We start from the raw sequence: 18,609 nt of genomic DNA on the forward strand, positions 1-18,609 counted from the left end.
TTCCCAGCACAACCCTTCTGCAGTCCCAGTATCCAGCCTTCCTGGAATGCCAGTGCCATCCCAGCACAGCCCCACTGTGGCTGTCTGGTCCTGCTACAGCCCCATTTTACAGGTCCCAGTACAGCTCTGCTATGGCCTATGTTGGTCCCAGTGTGGCCCATTTTATCTCACACTGGTCCCAGTACAGCCCTATTATATCTCATCCACATCTCAGTACAGCTGTGTTGTATCTCATACCAATCCCAGTACAGCGTGTTATGGCCCATACTGGTCCCAGTACAGCTCATTATATCTCATACAGAACCTAGGACAGCCCGGTTATATCTCATACCGGTCCCAGTACAGCCCCTTATGTCCTGTACTGGTCTCAATACAGCCCTGTTAAGTCTTATACTGGTCCCCGTCTATCCCGCTATGTCTCGTACTGGTCCCAGTACCTCCCGCCCCAGCGCTGCCCCACTGCCGGCGCACGGAGCCCCGCCCCTCACCGACACCCGCCGGCACTTGACGGACAGCTCCCCATGTCCTCTAGACCAATCAGCTTTAGGGGCGGGCTCTCCTTTCCGCAATCCCGGCGGCTGATTGGGCGAGTCCCTGCTCCCGCCCAATGGCGGTGCAGGGAGGGGGCGTGGCCAAGGCGGGGCGTGGCCGCCGCCGTGTCCCGGCATGGCGGAGCGGCCGCGCCGCCGCTGAGGCGCCGCCATGGCCAAGAGCCGCGGGGGCGGCGGGCCCAGCTCGCCCGGCGGGCGCAGCCTGGCGGGCACCCGCGAGAGCCTCGCCGACCCTGGTGGCGATGAGCTTAGTTCGCTCGGCTCCGACTCCGAGATCAACGGCGGCGGCCCCGAGGAGCGGCGCGTCGATAAGTTCGGCTTCATCGTAGGCAGCCGCGGCGCCGAGGGGACGTGAGTGGGGCCGTGAGGGGGGGGCCGGGGCCGTGGTCGTGAGGGGCCGGGGGGACACTGGGGCGCCGAGGCGCAGAGGAGCCGCCCCAGGCCCGGCCCAGTCGGCTCCGGCCGCTCGGCCCCCGCAGGGCCGGGCCTGGGGCTGGGCCGGGCCGGCCGCTGCTCTCCCCGCCCCGGGGGGATTTGTCCCCGCCGCCCCCGGGCTGGGCGCGGGGCCGCCCGGGACCGCTGTCAGGCATCGTTCGTGCCCGTGGCGGAGGCCGCAGCAGCCGGTATGTGAACAAGGGAGCCAGGCTGAGACCTGCGGGTGTTCAGGCTGAAGAAGGCTCCGAGAAGAGCTTAGAACCCGTTCTAGTGCCTAAAGGGGTTGTAAGGGAAGCTGGACTCCTGCCTTTGGGCAAGGACCTGCAGTGACAGGATAAGGAGGAATGGTTTCCTTCTGTCAGAGGGCAGGGTTAGATAGGATATCTGGGAGAAATCGTTCCCAGTGAGGGTGCTAAGGCCCTGGCACAGGGTGCCCAGAGCAGCTGTGGCTGCTCCTGGATCCCTGGCAGTGCCCAATACCAGGCTGGATGGGACTTGGAGCAACCTGGGATAGTGGAAGGTGTCCCTGCCCATGGCAGGGGGTGGCATTGGGTGAGCTTTAAGATCCCTTCCACCCCAAACCATTCCATGATGTTGTGATGGCTGTGTGAAGAGCCCCAGAAGCTGTTCCAGCTGTCCCATCTCCCTCTGAAAAGGGCGAATGGCTGGGAAGTGGTGTCCGTCCCATTTGGGATCGGGGAGCTGCCAGCACACGAGGTCAGTGTCTGTACAGCTCCAGGCACTCATTCCAGTGGACTTTTGGCCTCTGTCAAGCCAAGGAGGCCAGGCCATGGTGTCTTTCCAAGGACCCCTTGTTGGCAGTGCTGGGCACCATGGTCACCCCACTCCGCAGAGGAAACCCTCGGAGGAAGTGAGGCTAACCCGAGGCACTGGGCCCCAGGGCGGTGCTGACACCCAGGAATGTGCTGTTGCTGTCGAGCTGGTTCGGCAGCGTGTTTGGCGTTTGCCTTCCTGGCCCTGCTTTCACAGCAACGCCCAGAGAAAGTCAGGGTGGCAGCGGGAACAGCGTGTGGCAGCCAGCTCCTCCCCTGCTGGGACATCGCCTGGAGCGCACTCCCTGAGTTTTGCCCACCTAGGTGCTCTGCTGCCAGCTTTGCCTCAGTTTCCCTGTCTATGAGGAGCAGTGTTCACCCCCCATAGCCTGTGGGTGTTACTGGGTGGGTCTGCGGGGTGAAAAGGTGCTGGAAGTTGGAATGTTGGCGCTGGGCAAGGTGCATCACACCGGGTGATAAACCTTGTCCCTCGGCTCTCTGGGAGTGGTGTGACCTCTCCTTCCCGTGGTGCTGCACCCTGTCCTGGCTACACACCACATTTAGGAGACACTTGTCCTGGCTGTCGTTACTGTGGCTGTCCCTGGGGTAGGTGTCCCTGTCCCTGCAGCAGGCAGCAGCGGCTCTGGATGACCGTCGTGGTGCTGGAGACCAGTGGCTGCTCCCACAGGTGCTGACAGTATGGTGGCTGAAGTCACTGGGCACTGAACCTCCTGCAGCATCCCACAGATGTGCTGGGGCCTATTCCAGGCTTTTATTGGCTCATTGTCTGTCCAGGAGGGGATGAAGGGGGAATACATGACCTCCTGCTGTGGCTGCCAGAGTTGGATTTTCCCAGCATGGGAGGGGAGGCAAAGGATGGGCAGGCAGGGTATCCGAGCATCCATGGACAGTGTGAGGGCACCGCGAAGGGCTGAGCTGTGGGGATGTCACCCAGTGTGGATGCAGAGGAGCGCAATCCCGGCATCGGGCATCCCGTCACTTCCCCGCCTGGAGTGCCCCCACCCTCCCGCCTGGGCCATATGAAATGCAGCCGGTCCTCGCTCCCTGCCCGCTGCCAAGCAGCCATCAGCTGGGAACAGCTTCCAGTCTGTGCTGGCAGAGCTCCAGCAGGCCCACGGCCAGCTCCTGTATCCAGCATCCCGCGCTCCTGAGCTTCCCACGCCTCGCGGAGCCCCGGCTGGAGGCCAGCGCTGCCTCCATCCCCGTGCCGGGCTGGGGAGCTGCCGGCCATGCCTGGCCGTGCTGGGGAGGGTGGGGAGCCAAGCAAAGCAGATCCTTTGGGAGCGGGTTTGCTCTCAGAACAATCGCGCTCGCCCCGTCCGACCCGCTGTGGTGGGTGGGACTCGGCGGGGAAGGGCTGGGCAGGTCGTGGGGCAGCGCTGCCAGCTGGATGCGGCCCTGGGCTTACCCTGCCGCTTGCTTTCCGGCTCAGCATGTGGAGGGAGGAGGCAGGGCCTGCATGTCCTGTAGTGGGGCTGGGTTCTGGAGGATGCTCAGCACCAGGCCACTGGCCTCGGGTCCTCAGGAAGGATCTGACTCTTCCTGAGATTGGCGTGGCCACAGGACAGCGTGGAGCAGAGCCTGGGAAGGCATTGAGTCTTGACTGATGGCTTGAAGGAGTGACTGCTCTCCTTGGATGTCCCTGCCTGGGCCTGCCCGAGCTGCCTGTCACCCAGCTCTGCACAGATGCGGTGCCACGGGGGGCTGGAGGCTGCAGTGCCGGCTTCGGCATCACAGCAGCATCCCCCCTGCCTCAGCAGGGTTAAATCGGATTCCCTGGCTAGACTGAGCCGTTTCTGGAAAACACTCCCCTCCCTCCTAAGGGACCCTGGTCCGGGCTCGGCGCCGGGCCTGGAGCAGCGCCAGGCATTGGGAGCGCAGTGTGGCTGGAGCTGTGTGAATGACATGATGCTTATGGCCCCGGCTCTCTCTGTGTGCAGCTGGCCCCTGCCACAGGGATCAGGTCTTGCTCATCCCTCACCTTCCTGGCATGCCCCTGGGGATGCTGCAGCACGTGCTGTGTGCAGTGCAGGCTGCTTCTGAGAGGTTTGAGCTGCTCTGCTGGTGCAGTGACTTCACTCATGGGTGGCGAGTGCTTCCGGCAGCTGCCGAAACACCGGCGCTGTCGAGCGTGTCCTGAGCCCTGCGCCTTGAAGGGTGCAGCCACCTGGGCATGGGGGGCACCCAGGGTGCTTGGGAGGCCAGGGGGCTCGGCACCGTACAGAGGGCCAGGCACCCACTGATCGGCCTCTTCCTCCTGGTCCCACAGGCTGGAGGAGGTGCCCTTGGAGGTGCTCCGGCAGCGGGAGTCTAAGTGGCTGGATATGCTCAACAACTGGGACAAGTGGATGGCCAAGAAACACAAGAAGGTAAGTGACGGCCGTGTCGCCTCTGGGAGGTGGCAGTGAGGGACAGCCAGGCACAGCGGTGTCCCTTTGGGGCAGCCTGGTGTCACTGGTTCCCTGCAGACAGGCGTCTGTGTGCCTTCGGATGATGCCGTTGGCTGGAATGGGCTGTTCACTCTCTTTGGAAACTGGAGCCTGGGGGGCTGGGTGGTCCCGAGCCAGCCCACTTCTGCCTCCAACTCTTCCCTGCTGGGCTGGAGTCCTTCCTAGGGCTTCTTTGGCTGCCTGCAGGCAGCTATGGGAATTGTTTGCTCATGGAAACTTCTGTTCTGAGCATCTTGCAGACCAAAAAAAGCTCGGTGTAGGAAATGTTTGAGTCTGATGCATGTGACACTGGTCTGTGAACGGGGGTCCTGGGAGACTCCTGGTGTGCTGGCTCCATGGTTTGATTTGCTGGTGCACCCTGATCCCTGAGCCTGCAGTTGAGGCAGGAATTGGGATGCAGCAAGTCCAGGGTTGCGGCTGTGTGTCTGCTGGGAGCAGTGAGGCTGCTGGCATGGGACAGCTGTGCCAGAGTGGCCGAAGGACCTTCTCCTTATCCTCCTCCCCATGCTGGCAGAGTCTCCTCAGTGTGTCCAGAGTGCTGTCCCTACTCAGTGCCTGGTGAATGACACTGGAATCCCTCATCTGTTTCTTGGCTGCTCTTAAAGGATTTGGGAGAGTTTTCTGGGCCACGGCAGGCGGGCGCTTTGTTCCATGAGCTATTTCTGCCACTGTCCAGCCATGTGCCACAGAGTGCCCTCTGGGATGGGGTGAGGGCTCCAGCAGCCCTGTGCCTGGCACAGCAGTTCCCTTGTGCTTGGGCCAAGCCTCTGAGAGTCTCCATGGGGCTGATGTGCTGTATGGTCTGTCCTGCAGCAGAAATCCATGCCTGGAGCTTTGGAGAGGCTGCTCTGGAATGCTGCTCTGTGCCTGTATCTCTGGGGCTGCTCAGGGAAGGCTGCCAGGCCTGGCCTTGGATACTGTCAACTATCCTTGGTCTGGCAGGAACCTGCTTGGTGCAGGTCCCTGCTGCTCTGGGGGAGCTCCCTGAGCCTCTGAAAAACCCCAGTACTTTTCTGGCTGCCTCACCAGGGTTGGCAGGCAGCCCATGGATCCCTGGGCCAGCTCCTGCCAGGCTTGCTCACACCTGCACTGCTCCAGCATCCCAAAACGCTCCCTGCCTGGCCCTGATCCCAGCAGAGCCTGACCCCACATCCTTCATGGTGCTGCACTGTGCCAGCACCGTGTGCTGGAAGGAGGGCAGACGTGTGGGTGGGCAGCTCCCACTGCTCTCCCGGCACGGGCAGCACTCCAACTTCACCTTGCTTTCAGCATCCCTCAGCCCAGACACATTCCCGTTCTCTGGAAGTTCACGGTGGGATTGTGTGGGGGTGATGGCAGGACCCCACGTGGGTCCAAGGGGATGAGCTGCTCGGCCCCAGCAGTGCTGGCCCAGCCAGCTGGAGGGGCTGCCCAACCAAAACCCAGTGAGGCGGTTTCCTTCCTGGCAGCTCAGTCAGCAGGAAGGGGAGCTGGCTGGAAATGGGAGCTGTCAGCAGCCATGGAGCTGCCCACAGCAGCCCTGGGCATCATCCACTGTGTTTCCTGCCAGCACAAAGGGACCTGCCCGTGCAAACAACCAGTGAGGGAGCAGCAAACCCCTGGGGAGGTGATGGTACTGTGCTTGAAAACATCCACCTGCTCCTCAGCTGCTCCAGCAACCAGGGTAACACAGCCCTGGGCAGGCAGGAGAGGATTTGGGAGCTGTTGGCCACTGCTCTCAGAGCTCAGGCACAGCTAGCATGTGCCACCTGAGCAGGGACATGAGGAGGGGAGGCTGTGCTAGGGTTTTGCAGGGTGTTGTGGGGGGTGACTGTGCAGAAAGCTTGTGGGGCCTATCTTGCTGCATACCCTGGCTGAGGACTGTAGGGAAAAGGACACATAAGGATGTGGAGGTGCTGGAGAGAAGCCAGAGGCACCAGAGATGCTCTGAGGGCTGGAAGCCCTCTGCTCTGAGGCCAGGCTAGGAGAGCTGGTGCCTAAAGGGGCTCCAGGAGAGCTGGAGAGGGACTGGGGACAAGGGCTGGAGGGACAGGACACAGGGAATGGCTTCCCACTGCCAGAGGGTAGGGATGGATGGGATATTGGGCAGGAATTATTCCCTGGGAAGGTGGGCAGGCCCTGGCACAGGGTGCCCAGAGCAGCTGTGGCTGCCCCTGGAAGTGTCCAAGGCCAGGTTGGACAGGGCTTGAAGCAGCCTGGGATAGTGGGAGGGGACCCTGCCCATGGAATGAGATTGTCTTTAATGTCCCTGCCAACCCAAACCATTCCATCATTGTGTGATTTGGAGCTGCTGCTGTGATGAGGAGTTGGAGTAGGATGCTGGGGGCTCGCTTTTGGTCCCTGCTGGTGTAGGGAGCACCAGGGCTAAACTGGCTCAGCTCCCCATGCAGGGTAGGCACCGACTGCCTTGCCTGGACTTTGGTCCTGGCCGGTGCCCAGTGCCAAGGAAACCAGGGGCACAGGAAACTGTGGGCATGGAGCTGGCTCCAGGGCCTGAGGATCTGGCCATGCATGGAGACAGAACCAGACCCACCCTTCTGCCCAGGATGAGCAGGTGGAAAGACTGAGGCACTTGTCAGGGTGCACATCCCTGCTTTCCATGGCCCCACGGGGGGGTGGGGGGCTGGACTGGGGGTTAGGGAGCCTCCCCTGTGTTCTCAGTACTTCCCATGTGGGACAGAGCCACTCACTCCCCACCTTGACTCCAGAGTTGACTTTTCCAGCTCCCAGCAGGATCCAGCTTGGAGGCAGTGCCAGGCTTGTTTGGAGCTCTTTGCAAGCCACAAAGCCTCTGCCGGGCCTCTGGCAGCTCCCCCGTGCTGCTGGTGCTTGACTGTCATTCCAGCTGGCATCCCTGCATCCCAGGGGCTCAGGGACACTTCTCCTTGTTTGGGAAGCAGCACAGGACCAGCCTGTGGCCGTGGTGCTGGCCCGGCTCCCCCCTTGCCCCGGGAGTCTCTTTGTTTGCCGGCGCTCTGTGGTTTCCCCTGACGGCTGTGTCTCTCCCACAGATCCGTCTGCGGTGCCAGAAGGGGATCCCGCCCTCGCTGCGGGGCCGTGCCTGGCAGTACCTCTCTGGGAGCAAGGTCAAGCTGGAGCAGAACATGGGCAAGTTTGATGTGAGTCCTGCTGGGAACCCTCCTGCACCACCAGGGAGGGGGCAGTGCTGGGGTGGCTCCTGCTCAGGCTTGGGTGTATGTTGGGATCTCAGACATCTTGAGGGGGGTGTCTAGGATGTTGCTCACCGCAGTCTTGCCCTCCCCAGGAACTGGACCTCCTCACAGGAGATCCAAAGTGGCTGGATGTGATCGAGCGGGATCTCCATCGGCAGTTCCCCTTCCATGAGATGTTCGTTTCACGTGGAGGCCATGGGTATGTGGAGCTACTGTGTGTCCAGCCCTCAGCGGCCATGGAAGGGGTGGGCACTGTCTGTTCCAGCTCATGGAGCCACACTCATGTCCCCAGTGTCCTCCCCATTCCTCCAACATTCCCTATACTACCACAGCTGCAGACCATCCACTGGCTGAAAACAGGATGGCTCAGGCCAGCTCTGACACCCAGTGGGGTGGGAATTGCCATGACAGGAGGGCAGAGGGAGGAGGTGGCAGCCTGTGGCCTCCATTTCACCAGGAAAATGCTGCTCCCAATATGTTGGGGAGTGCCTGTGCCCCTGTGCTTGCAGCTGGGTCCCTACCTGTCCATGGCTCACTGTGGGCAGGGTGGTTCTCTCCATGCCTCAACTCCCAGATCCAGGCAGGATCTGCACTCTGTGGGCTGAGCTTCTCAGAGCTGTTGTGTCCTGTAGCCCCGGGTTTGTGTGGAAAAGGGATCTCAGCCAGGGACTGAGCCAGGCTCGTGCCTGGCATGCACGGGGAAGGCTGCTGGGCCACGTGCGTGCCGTGTGCCCAGCTGTGCGTGCCCGGGTGTCTCTGCAGGCAGCAGGACCTGTTCCGGGTGCTGAAGGCGTACACGCTGTACCGCCCGGAGGAGGGGTACTGCCAGGCCCAGGCGCCCATCGCCGCCGTCCTGCTCATGCACATGCCAGCCGAGGTACGGGCACGCGGCTCAGGGGACAGAGCTGGCACCTCCCAGAGGGTGTGGGGTCCCTTGGGGGGTGCTGATGAGTGGGGTGCCCGGCTCAGGGCAACCCAAAGTGCCCCAGGGGTGCTCTGCTGCTTCCCACCCTCTCCCGTGGTCCCTAGGAGCAGGGAGTGGGCTGCAGGGATGTCCTCTGGGTGCTCACTTGCTGTCCCTTGGCTTGCAGCAAGCGTTCTGGTGCCTGGTGCAGATCTGTGAGAAGTACCTCCCTGGCTACTACAGCGAGAAACTGGTGAGTAAAGGGCTCATGGTGCATCCAGCAGTGGCAGGGACCTCCATGGTGTTGCATCTGGGCTGGGGCAACCCCCGGGATCAGTCTGGGTTGGGGATGAAGGGATCAGGAGCAGCCCTGAGGAGAAGGACTTTGGGGTGCTGCTGGGTGAGGGTTGGCCACACCGTGGCCGTGTGTCCTGGGCTGAGCCCCCCGTGTGGGCAGCAGGGGAGGGAGGATTCTGCCCCTCTCCCCCACCCAGGTGAGACCCCACCTGCAGAGCTGCCCCAGCCCTGGGGCCCAGCACAGCAAGGACCTGCAGCTGCTGGAGCAAGTCCAGAGGAATCCATGGAGCTGCTCTGAGGGCTGGAGGCCCTCTGCACTGGAGCCAGGCTGAGAGAGCTGGGGGTGTTCGCCTGGAGAAGAGAAGGCTTCAGGGAGACCTTCTAGCTCCTTCCAGGGCCTAAAGGGGCTCCAGGAGGGCTGCAGAGGGACTGGGGACAAGGGATGGAGGGACAGGACACAGGGAATGGCTTCCACTGCCAGAGGGTGGGGATGGATGGGATATTGGGAATTAGGAATTGTTCCCTGGGAAGGTGGCAGGCCCTGGCACAGGGTGCCCAGAGCAGCTGTGGCCACCCTATCCTTGGAAGTGTTCCAGGCGAGGTTAGGGCTTGGAGCAACCTGGGATAGTGGAAGGTACCACATAGCAGTTGGGTGGAATGTGATGAGTTTTAATGTTCTTCCAAACCATTCCACAATTCTGAATCTCTAGGTCAAAAACTTTTTCCAGCTCCTCACCCTGGGGAAAGAAAGGGTCTGGAGAGAGGCTGGGTATTCCCAGAGTCTCCCTGTTGTGCTGTGGCTCCCAGAAGCATTTCACATTCTGGGATGGGGGCTCAGAGCAACATCCATGGGACACAGCTTTGCTCATATTAGGTGTAGAGGGTTGGCTGCCCCTGCTGGGGCCAGGCACTGGGGGCTGATCCCAGGGTTGGGGTACTCACTGGGATGCTGGTCCCTGTCCCTGCAGGAAGCCATCCAGCTGGACGGACAGATCCTCTTCTCACTGCTGCACAAGGTCTCACCTGTGGCCTACAAGCACCTAAGCAAGCAGAAGATTGACCCCATCCTGTACATGACGGAGTGGTTCATGTGCGCCTTCTCCCGCACGCTGCCCTGGAGCTCCGTCCTGCGCGTCTGGGACATGTTCTTCTGTGAAGGTGGGAGCCCAACCCTCCTCCTCCTCCTCCTCCTCCTGGGGGGTGACTACACTCCCCACAGCCATGGGACCTGCAGCAGGGCAGGTTTCCGGCAGCCACATGCCTGGGGTGGATGTGGGCTGTTTTCCTGGGGGTTAGGAGGCATGTACATCCCAAATTGACCCTCTTGCATGTCCTGACTCTTAGTGGGACTGGGATCTGCTGCCCCACGGCATTTGAGGGACATGGTGGCATTGTCACCCTGTCTTGCCTGGTACTCACTGTCTCACGTCTCCATTTGCAGGAGTGAAGATCATCTTCCGGGTGGGCCTGGTGCTACTCAAACACACCCTGGGCTCCTCAGACAAGCTCAAATCCTGCCAGGGCCAGTATGAGACCATGGAGAGGCTGAGGGCCCTCAGCCCCAAAATCATGCAGGAGGCCTTCCTGGTGCAGGAGGTGAGGTGCTGGGGACGGACTGGGCGCCCAGTGCTGGCCAGCTGGCCAGTGCTGCCAGACTGGGCTGTCCCTGGGTGGGTGGAGCATGGGAAGGAGCTCCCAAAAAGCTCGGTTAGCAGTGGCCTGTGCCCTGAGGGGGATCCCACACCCAGCCCCGGTGGCACTGTCGCTGATGGCACAAGTGTCCCCGCAGGTCATCGAGCTGCCGGTGACAGAGCGTCAGATCGAGCGGGAGCACCTGATCCAGCTGAAGAAGTGGCGGGAGACGCACGGAGAGCTGCAGTGCAAGTCCCCCCCGCGCCTGCACGGCGCCAAGGCCATCAGCGAGGCGGAGCCCGCGCCGCGCAAGGCGCTTGAGCCCGTCCCCTCCATCATCGTTTCCCCCGGGCCCGCCCCCGTGCCCAAGGCCCGCAAGAGCAAGGAGAAGAGCCGGGAAAAGGGCCCGACCAGTCCTGCCAACGGCCCCGGGGCCGAGGGCAACGGGGCGCCTGGCACGACCCGGGAGCTGCTGCACCCCCAGGTCTCCCCCCACCACCAGTCCAAGGAGAGCCTGAGCTCCCGGGAGAGCGAGGACACGTACTTGTAGGGCCCGGCCCACACCCCGGGCAGCCGGGCTCAGCGGGGCTGCGCTCGGACCCGGGCGCGAGGACACCGAGGGGGACCCCTGGCACCCGGCGCTGGGGGCTCTGAGTTGGAGGGATGGGACAGGGGGGCCGTGCGGCTCCGTGAGAACAGCGTGGCCCTCTCGGGGCATCTGTGGAGCTTGGCCAGGTGTGGTGACCAAAGGGGACACCGTGGGTCTGCGCTGGGTGCCCACCCCGCAGGGTGCTGGCACCACGAGCGGTGGAAGCCCGGGCAGGGGGTGGCTGAGCCACCCGAGCTCCCTCCCCATACTGGGGGGCTGGGCTGCCCCTCGGGCCCTTCTCCCCGTCCCAGAGCCCCTCGACCCATCACCCCCCGGGTCCCTCTTGTAGCCCCCACCCTGCGCCAGCCGGGCAGCCCCAGCCCCGGTTCCCGAGCACTTAGGCCTGGCGCGGGGCACTGGGGGTACACAAGGAGCCCTGGGACCCCTCGCCCCCCTCTTATCTAGTGAGGATATATCAAGCTGTAGCCCTTTATGTAGTACCCAACTTACCTACTCACTGAGCCTATTTATTATTCGTCCGAGGCAGGACAGGGACCGAGGCAGGATGCGCTAGAGGCAGCGGGATTTGATGCCGAGTTTTGGGGCTAAAGCCCCCCCATCCCATCCCCTCCCATCCCCAAGTTCCCCACAGCTCAGCGGGAGTGTTTACCCTGCCAGGGCTCACCCCACCACTGCTGCCTCCCCCCAGGCACCAGCACAGGTGAGAGGGGCTGGGTGAGCAGCAGCCAGGTGCTCCCTGGTTGTGGGGTCCCCTCTGCCCCCCCTGCCCTCCCCGAGGGTGGGTGGTGGGTTTGTAAAATAAAGCGGGAAAAGCAGTTTTGTACAAAGGGGTCAATAAAGCGAGTGTGTAAAGGCGCAGCCCTGGCTCCCACCTCTCTTGGCCTGGGATGGGGTTGGAGGGGGGCAAGAGGCAAGGGTGTCACCTCCCACTTGCTTTGGGGGGCACCCTGACCTGGACCCTACCCATGGTTCTCTGTCCCAGGGGGCACCCTCCCCTGCATCCCATTTGCACTGGACACTGACCCTGGCATGCACCCTTCCCTGGGTCCATCTCCCCTGGCTGCCCTTGTCCTGGGGGGCAGGTGCTGGGCAGTGTCCTGGGAAGGGCCACGCTGCTGTCACTGCTCTGTCACTGCTCTGTCACCGCAGAGGGTGGCCCAGCCCTGCTGTCTCACCTAGCCTTGGGGCTGCCCGTTTGAAGTGGAATGGGAGGAGACTGAGACCTGCCCTAACTTGTGATAGTGGTGGCTGCCAGGCTCTGGTGCACTCCCATCCCAGCACCCAGGCCTTTCCCCCTCTCCCACTGTCACAGCTCCTGTGGCTGAACAGAGCCAGGGGACCCCTAATTAATGCCATGACACCCCAGAACTCAGCTTCCCATCCCAAAATGGTGCCCAGGCCATCATTCATTCTTCCAGCAGGCAGAAATTCTGCCCCAACCTCCATTCCTCCCTCCAGAACATCCTTTTTCCTGGGGGTGGTCCTGGTTTGGTGAATCTCCTCTCCAGGCCTGGTGTTGAGCATGTGGGACCCGGCTGGGTGCTGGGGGTGGAATGGGGTTGGCAGTGGCTCCCGGAGGGTCTCCTTGGGCACCCTCAGGGCTGCTGAATTGAGGCTGGTTTGGGCACCCCCAGGGCTGCAGTTTGGGGGTACCCCGGGACTCTGAGTTTGAGCTGCTCCAGGCACCCCGGGGCGCTGAATTTGGACGGGGTGTGAATTTGGACGGCACCATGGAGTTCTGTATTGGGGCTGGTTCCGAGGCTCCGGCGCGGCTATCCCGGGTCTCCAGTGCGCATATCCCGGGGCTCTGAACTGCAGCTGCTCCCGGAGCGCCGGGCCCGGGTCGTTGCCTTTCTCGCAGTGCGGGGCGGTGCCGGGCTTGTCCCGGGGCGGTGCCGGGCTTGTCCCGGGGCGGTGCCGGCCCAGGCAGTCGGTCACAGGGCGGTCCCAGTGAGATGCGGAGCGTTCCCGGATCGGTCACCGGGAGATAAGGGCGGTCACAGGGCGTTGACGAACCGAGGCGGGGCGGTTCCGGGGCGATGCGAGGCGGTCCCGGGGCAATGCGGGGCGGTCCTGGGCCGGTCCCCGGGCAATGCGGGGCGGTCCTGGGCCGGTCCCGGGGCAATGCGGGGCGGTCCTGGGCCGGTCCCGGGGCGATGCGGGGCGGTTCCGGGGCGGTCCCGTGTCCGCCCTTATAGCGGCGGCGGCGGCGGCGGTTCCCGGGGCGGCGCGGCCGCCATGGACCTGCACATCCTGGAGCACCGGGTGCGGGTGCTGAGCCTGGCCCGCCGCGGGCTCTGGCTCTACACTCACCCGCTGCTCAAGCTGCTCTTCCTGCCCCAGCGCTGCCGGTACCGGCTTTTCTCCCCCCACCACCCTCCTCCTCCTCTTCTTCCCCCGACTCCTGGCCCCGGGAGACGCCGGCGGTTTTGAGGTCAGCAGCACCGATTTTTTCTGCTTCAGATGCAAGTTCTTCAGCCTGACTGAGACCCCCGAGGACTACACGGTGATGCTGGACGAGGAGGGCTTCAAAGGTACCGAGCGATGGCCCCCTGGCAGGGCAGGCTGGCACCGCAGGCACGGGCTCTGCGCGTCCCCAGCCCGGCTCCGCGCCTGGGCCGCAGGGGGCGAGTCCTGGCTTGTGCCTGGCTCCCTCGGAACATGCCCATCCCGTCCCCTCGGCGCCTGCGCCGGGGATGTACCGGCTTGCCCGGCCGAGGCTCTCCCGGCGTGGCTGCCCTCGCTCCGACAGCCCGTCCCGGGCCGAGCCGTCACCCGGCTCGTGGCACCGGGCTGAAGTGCCAGCCGAAGCCCGGGTGCTCTCGGCAGGGCGCAGGCACCTCCCGGGATGCCCGCGGGCAGCGCTCCAGGCTCTGGCAGCGCTCCTGTCATCATTCCCGCGTCCAATTTCATCCCGTCCCTCCTCCCGGTGAGGGCCAACTGGAGCTTTGGCAGAGGAGGGCAAAGCACAGGCCCAGCCAGGCTGCAGGGGTGAGCCCTGTCCGGCAGCAGGGTCCAGCTTTTGGGGTGTCCTGGAGCGGTTTGATCCCTTCCAAGCCAGTCCCTCTCCCAGGGAGGTGCCATTTGGTGACGTCCCCACCGCCGGTGACCCGGCGCGTGCCGTGCATCACCCTCACCGCCAGCCCTGCCGCGGTACCGGCCCAACAGGCTGAGCCGGAGGGTCCGGATCCCGGCCCGCCTTCCCACACCCAGACCTTCCTGCCGAGGCCGCAGGAGCTGGGCACAGCGGAGCCTTGGCCGTGACCCAAGGAACAAGGGTCAGCGCTCCGGCCACGGGCGCTCACGGCCAGGTACCAGGCTCACCTCCTTGTGCTGTGAAACAGGACCGTGTCCCAGGCACTCCCGCTCCCAGAGCCGGAGCTGTTCCCCATGTATTGTTTTATTTTGGGGCCTGCAGACAAGTATTCCTCAATCCCGAGGGGAGGGCGGGAAGTGCTGAACAATGGTCCTGTGAGCCTGTGGCCCCGCAGTGCCCTCCGAACCCCCCTTGGCTGGGGGCTGTCAGTGTCCCCCTGCTGCCGGGGTGGAAGGAGACCCCCAGCAGAGGAGAGCTGCCCCCCCCCCCCATTCCCTTGGGATCAGGGTAAAGCCCTGGGGTGGGTGACACAGCGACAGCAAGGTCCCCTTGCATTCAGCCTCGCCCAGGGTGGTGTTGAAAAGCAATTAAACACAGAGCTCTGGGACAGGTCCCCATGTCCCCGAGTCCCTGTCCCACCCCCCTGTTCCCAGCACTGGGCCCTGGGCCGGAGCCGAGGCTGTTCTGGCGCTTCCTGCACAGGAACAGGCGCTGGGAACACCCGCCGGGCCCTGGATCCGGCCCCGCTCCCGCCCTGCCCCGTGCCGAGTTTGGGAGCGGGGTACAGAGCCTGTCCCCTGAGGGTCCCCCTCAGTGCATGCCGGACCCTCCCTCCGTGCGACCTCCCCCCCACCACTGGTGTGATGAGTCTGGGGTCTCAGCTGGGCCTGGGTGCCAGATGCCCACTGAAGGGCTGGGGGCTTGTGTGATCTCCCATGGGAGCTGCTCCCATCTTTCCTTCATGGGAGGAGTAGACTGGAGACCCCCTGGGGGCCCTGGCCTGCCCCGTGCTGGGAAGAGGAGCCCAGAGGGGAGGAGGCAGCCTGGCTGAGTCCTCGGGTGCCCCAGCAGTGCCAGCCCCTCTCCTGGGCAGGAGGGTGGGAGCAAGGGGGGTGGGAGGCAGGAGCAGCTGGCCTATGCCCAGCCTGCCAACACCAGCAGATTTTTGGGAAGCAGCTGTGCCCCTCTGCCAGCCTGGGCTTTCTCCACCAGGCTGGCACCAGGTGCTGAGACCCCCAGGATGGTGGGGTGACCCTCGCCTTTTCCCCTCCAGTGCCCTGTGTGCATCCCTGAACATCCCTCATGGTGGGCACTGGGCTGGGGGTTCCTGGGGGCAGAGGATGAGCTGGGCAGTCCCACAGCCCTGGTGGTGCTGGTTTTGGGGTGCAATGCCAACACCCCCCTGCACCCATCTGGGGTGCTGGCATGTGGAAAAGTGACACATCTTAGGGTTTGGGGGGCTTAGCCTTGGCCCTCCTCGTCCCTGTGGCCAGATCCCAGTGTGGAGCAGCTGAGCCCTATCTGGCTCATTCCACCTGTGGATCTGCACCCCCAAACCAGCGTCTCCACACCTGGGGGATCACCCAGGGGACAGTGTGGCATGCAGTGCCTGAGCTGGCACTGGCTCTGTGTCTGGCTGTTCCGAGCCCTGCAGAGCTGCCTGCCTCAATGTCCCTTGTCCCTCGCAGAGCTGCCACCCTCTGAGTTCATGCAGGTGGCAGATTCCACGTGGCTGGTGCTCAGCTTTGTCTCCAACGGGCGGGAGCCCCCCGGCTGCCAGGCCACTGGTGTCACCAAGATTGCGCGCTCGGTCATCGCACCGCTGGCCGAGCACCACGTCTCGGTGCTGATGCTCTCCACGTACCAGACCGACTTTGTCCTGGTGAGACATGGGCAAGGGGACACATGGCTGGCTGCCCAAGGGCCCCTCTGTGCCCTGAGGAGGGGTGGCAGAGCAGGCCCTGATCCTGCTCCCCGGGCAGGTGCGGGAGCGGGACCTGCCCGTGGTGATCCACACGCTGGCCGGGGAGTTCGACATCTACAAGGAGGAGGGTGGCGAGTGTGTCCCTGTCACCTGCGATGACATGAGCAATGGCTTCCTCAAGCCCAAGCCACGTGAGTGACACTTGGCTCTGTGTCCCCTTGGGCCACCCGGTCCCACCCAGATGCTCCAGTGCAGCTGGTGGTACCCATATCCTTGAGGGACCTCCAGAGCCACCCTGTCCCAGGGCCACTCAGTCCCCAGTGAGATGATCCAGTTCCCACCAGTGGAACCCACCTCTTTGGGGGACTCCCAAGGCCATTCTGTCCCCAGACCACACTGTCCCAGAGCCATCCAATCCCTGCCAAGATGCTGCTCCCATAGGTGGTTCCCACATCCTGGGGGACCCCCAATGGTCACCCTGTCCCCAGGACCACACAAGTCCCTGCCAAGGTGCTCCTGCTCCCACCAGTGGTGCATATGTGCACCCACCTCCGTATCTGAGGGACCCCACCCAGATGCTCCAGTTCCCACTGGAGATGCCCATCTGGGGCCACCCAGTTCCCACCGATGTGCTGCAGCTCCCACCGGTGGTACCCACATCCTTTGGGATCCCCGGGCCACCCCTCTGCTCCCTGGGAGACTTCGGGCTGTGGGCGCGGTGGCCACGGGGTGGCACTGCGGGACTGTCCCCGAGCTGTCCCCAGGCCTGACGCGCGGCCGTTCCCCTGCCAGCCGCCAGCCCCACGCTGCACCCAGTGCAGAGCCCCCAGACGCGCTTCTGTGTCCTGACGGTGGCCCCCGACACGCTGCCCGCCATCGCCACCATGCTCATCGACGTCCTCTTCTACTCCCACAGGTGAGTCTTGGGGATCGGGACGTGGGGGTGGCCTCTTGCCTGCTGCCACCTGAACTGTGGTGACACTGGTCCCAGCGGGTGTTCAGACTCTGGGCATGTTTTCCGAACTGGTTTTTAATTCCCTGGAGCTGCACTGTGAGTGCAGTGACCGAGTGACACAAGGGACAAAGCCACCCTTGTACCAAATCCCAGGGGGGAGACTGTAAAGCAGGGGGAGGTTGCTTTGGGAAAGGCAGTGGGAATGGTGCTAGGGGGAGGGAATGCTCCTAGTGGGGTTCTCCTGTGTCCCCTGGGAGGGGGTCCCTTCTGGTGGCATGCTCCTGCTCCAGAGTGACCCTGGCCTTTTGAGAATGCCCCAAAACCTGGTGTCACCTGTGAGTTGCAGACCCTGTGGAGACCACCTGCTCCTGTCCCCTCTCCCCGACCCTGCAGCACCCCAGCATGATGCTCAGACACCCAGTGCCACCACCAAGCCCTTCTCCACCCCCCTTTTTGGGGGCAGTGACCCCTCTCTGTGTCCCCTTGCCCCTCGGCAGCCCCCCGTGGGATGCAGCTGCCGGCAGCCAAGACCTCGACTCCATCACCTTCTTCTCCTTCTCCCTCATCGAGGGCTACATCTCCATCGTGATGGATGCCGAGACCCAGAAGCGGTAGGTGCCATCCCGGGGCCGTCTGTCCCTCTGTCCCTGGCTCTGGGGGCTCAGGGAGGGCGTGACACTTGGCTTCATCCCCCTCAGCTTCCCCAGTGACCTCCTGCTGACCAGCTCGACGGGGGAGCTGTGGCGCATGGTGCGCATCGGGGGGCAGCCCCTCGGCTTCGGTGAGTGCGGCCGTGGTGGCCGTGTCCCCTCTCGTGCCACTGCCACCCAGGGGGTGCTGTGGGGCACTGCTGTCCCCGCATGTCCCCATGGCAGCGACCTGAGGCCCCTTTGCCCCTAGACGAGTGTGGCATCGTGGCGCAGATCGCGGAGCCCCTGGCGGCCGCCGACATCTCGGCCTATTACATCAGCACCTTCAACTTCGATCACGCCCTGGTGAGCCCTGCCCCTCCCCCGGGACCCCTGCCAGCCCCGGGGTGTCCCCTGAGGCTGACACCCCCTCTGTCCCCCGGCAGGTCCCCGAGGAGGGCATTGCTGAGGTCATCCAGCTGCTGCAGCAGCGGCAGGAGAGCGGCAGATAGCGGCTGGCTGTCCCCAGGCTGACTGTCCCAGCGTGGTGTCTCTCCTCCTCCCACCCCCATCATTAATTGTGAATTTTAATGATCCCCCAGCACAGGACAGAGCTGGGCACAGCATCGCTCCCTCTGTGCTGGGGATGTGGTGGCTTTGGGGACGTGGTGGCCTTGTGGCAGTGGGCACTGGCCCCAGGAGAGTGGTCAGTCCCTGGGTGCCATCCTCTCCCTCTAGCCTGGCCTGTGCGGGGTGGGTGACCCAGGGACAGTGGGTGTGTCCAGGTGGAGGGGACATGGTGGGCGGACATGCCAAAGAGCAGTGATGTGCCACCGTGGTGCTGCAGGGGACAGCCTGGGGCTGATGAAATGTGTCCCCTTGGGAAGGGAGCGGTAACCACGATGCTCAGGGACAGCCCTGGAGCAGCCCTGCAGAGAGGAGAGCATTCCTGGAGCTGGGGTTACCCCTGGCACCCCAAAAATCTCCATGGGGGCAGTGGGAGGGCTCTGGTTCAATGCCAGCCCTGGCTGTCTCCTGTCATGGAGGGGTGACAGTGACTCTGAGCCCCTCACGAGTTGTATTTTCACATAGTTTTTGATAAGTCAATAAAATTCTTATTATTTTTATTTCTGTGTAGCCCAGGGAGGTTGCCCAGAG

The 18,609-nt window shown here is 63.6% G+C and overlaps 2 protein-coding genes across 4 annotated transcripts; both read left to right on the forward strand.

Annotated features, from left to right (window-relative positions):
• The first annotated feature begins 644 nt into the window (after positions 1 to 644).
• On the forward strand, positions 645 to 11,704 carry TBC1D10A (TBC1 domain family member 10A). Its single transcript, XM_030232585.2, has 9 exons — positions 645 to 902; positions 4,050 to 4,149; positions 7,242 to 7,349; positions 7,496 to 7,602; positions 8,166 to 8,280; positions 8,495 to 8,560; positions 9,573 to 9,762; positions 10,046 to 10,200; positions 10,394 to 11,704. Exons 1-9 carry the CDS (start codon positions 703 to 705, stop codon positions 10,784 to 10,786), a joined length of 1,434 nt encoding a protein of 477 aa, XP_030088445.2. The 5' UTR covers positions 645 to 702; the 3' UTR covers positions 10,787 to 11,704.
• Positions 11,705 to 12,947: 1,243 nt separating this feature from the next.
• CASTOR1 (cytosolic arginine sensor for mTORC1 subunit 1) lies at positions 12,948 to 18,578 on the forward strand. 3 transcript variants are annotated; one of them, XM_050980658.1, is made up of 9 exons: positions 13,000 to 13,197; positions 13,310 to 13,380; positions 15,632 to 15,825; positions 15,926 to 16,058; positions 16,660 to 16,783; positions 17,320 to 17,433; positions 17,521 to 17,603; positions 17,723 to 17,817; positions 17,898 to 18,578. In XM_050980658.1, the coding sequence occupies exons 1-9, from the start codon at positions 13,085 to 13,087 to the stop codon at positions 17,961 to 17,963; spliced, it is 993 nt and encodes a 330-aa protein (XP_050836615.1). In that variant the 5' UTR covers positions 13,000 to 13,084; the 3' UTR covers positions 17,964 to 18,578. The 3 variants fall into 3 exon arrangements, 1 of the variants encoding a protein (XP_050836615.1); XR_007778925.1 differs by lacking the exon at positions 17,898 to 18,578 and having other exon boundaries at positions 12,948 to 13,197; positions 16,632 to 16,783; XR_007778924.1 differs by lacking the exon at positions 17,898 to 18,578 and having other exon boundaries at positions 12,990 to 13,197; positions 17,286 to 17,433.
• The last annotated feature ends 31 nt before the right edge of the window (positions 18,579 to 18,609 follow it).

This window comes from Serinus canaria, chromosome 15, assembly GCF_022539315.1.
Source record: "Serinus canaria isolate serCan28SL12 chromosome 15, serCan2020, whole genome shotgun sequence".
Taxonomy (NCBI): Eukaryota; Metazoa; Chordata; class Aves; order Passeriformes; family Fringillidae; genus Serinus; species Serinus canaria.

Bases quoted from the DNA above. Each gene is read 5' to 3' on its own strand.
- TBC1D10A (XM_030232585.2), top strand. From the start codon at position 703: ATGGCCAAGAGCCGCGGGGGCGGCGGGCCCAGCTCGCCCGGCGGGCGC. The intron at 903-4,049 runs GTGAGTGGGGCC...CTGGTCCCACAG, and splicing joins AGCCGCGGCGCCGAGGGGAC to GCTGGAGGAGGTGCCCTTGG. The intron at 4,150-7,241 runs GTAAGTGACGGC...TCTCTCCCACAG, and splicing joins TGGCCAAGAAACACAAGAAG to ATCCGTCTGCGGTGCCAGAA.
- CASTOR1 (XM_050980658.1), top strand. From the start codon at position 13,085: ATGGACCTGCACATCCTGGAGCACCGGGTGCGGGTGCTGAGCCTGGCC. The intron at 15,826-15,925 runs GTGAGACATGGG...CTCCCCGGGCAG, and splicing joins ACCAGACCGACTTTGTCCTG to GTGCGGGAGCGGGACCTGCC. The intron at 16,059-16,659 runs GTGAGTGACACT...TTCCCCTGCCAG, and splicing joins CTTCCTCAAGCCCAAGCCAC to CCGCCAGCCCCACGCTGCAC.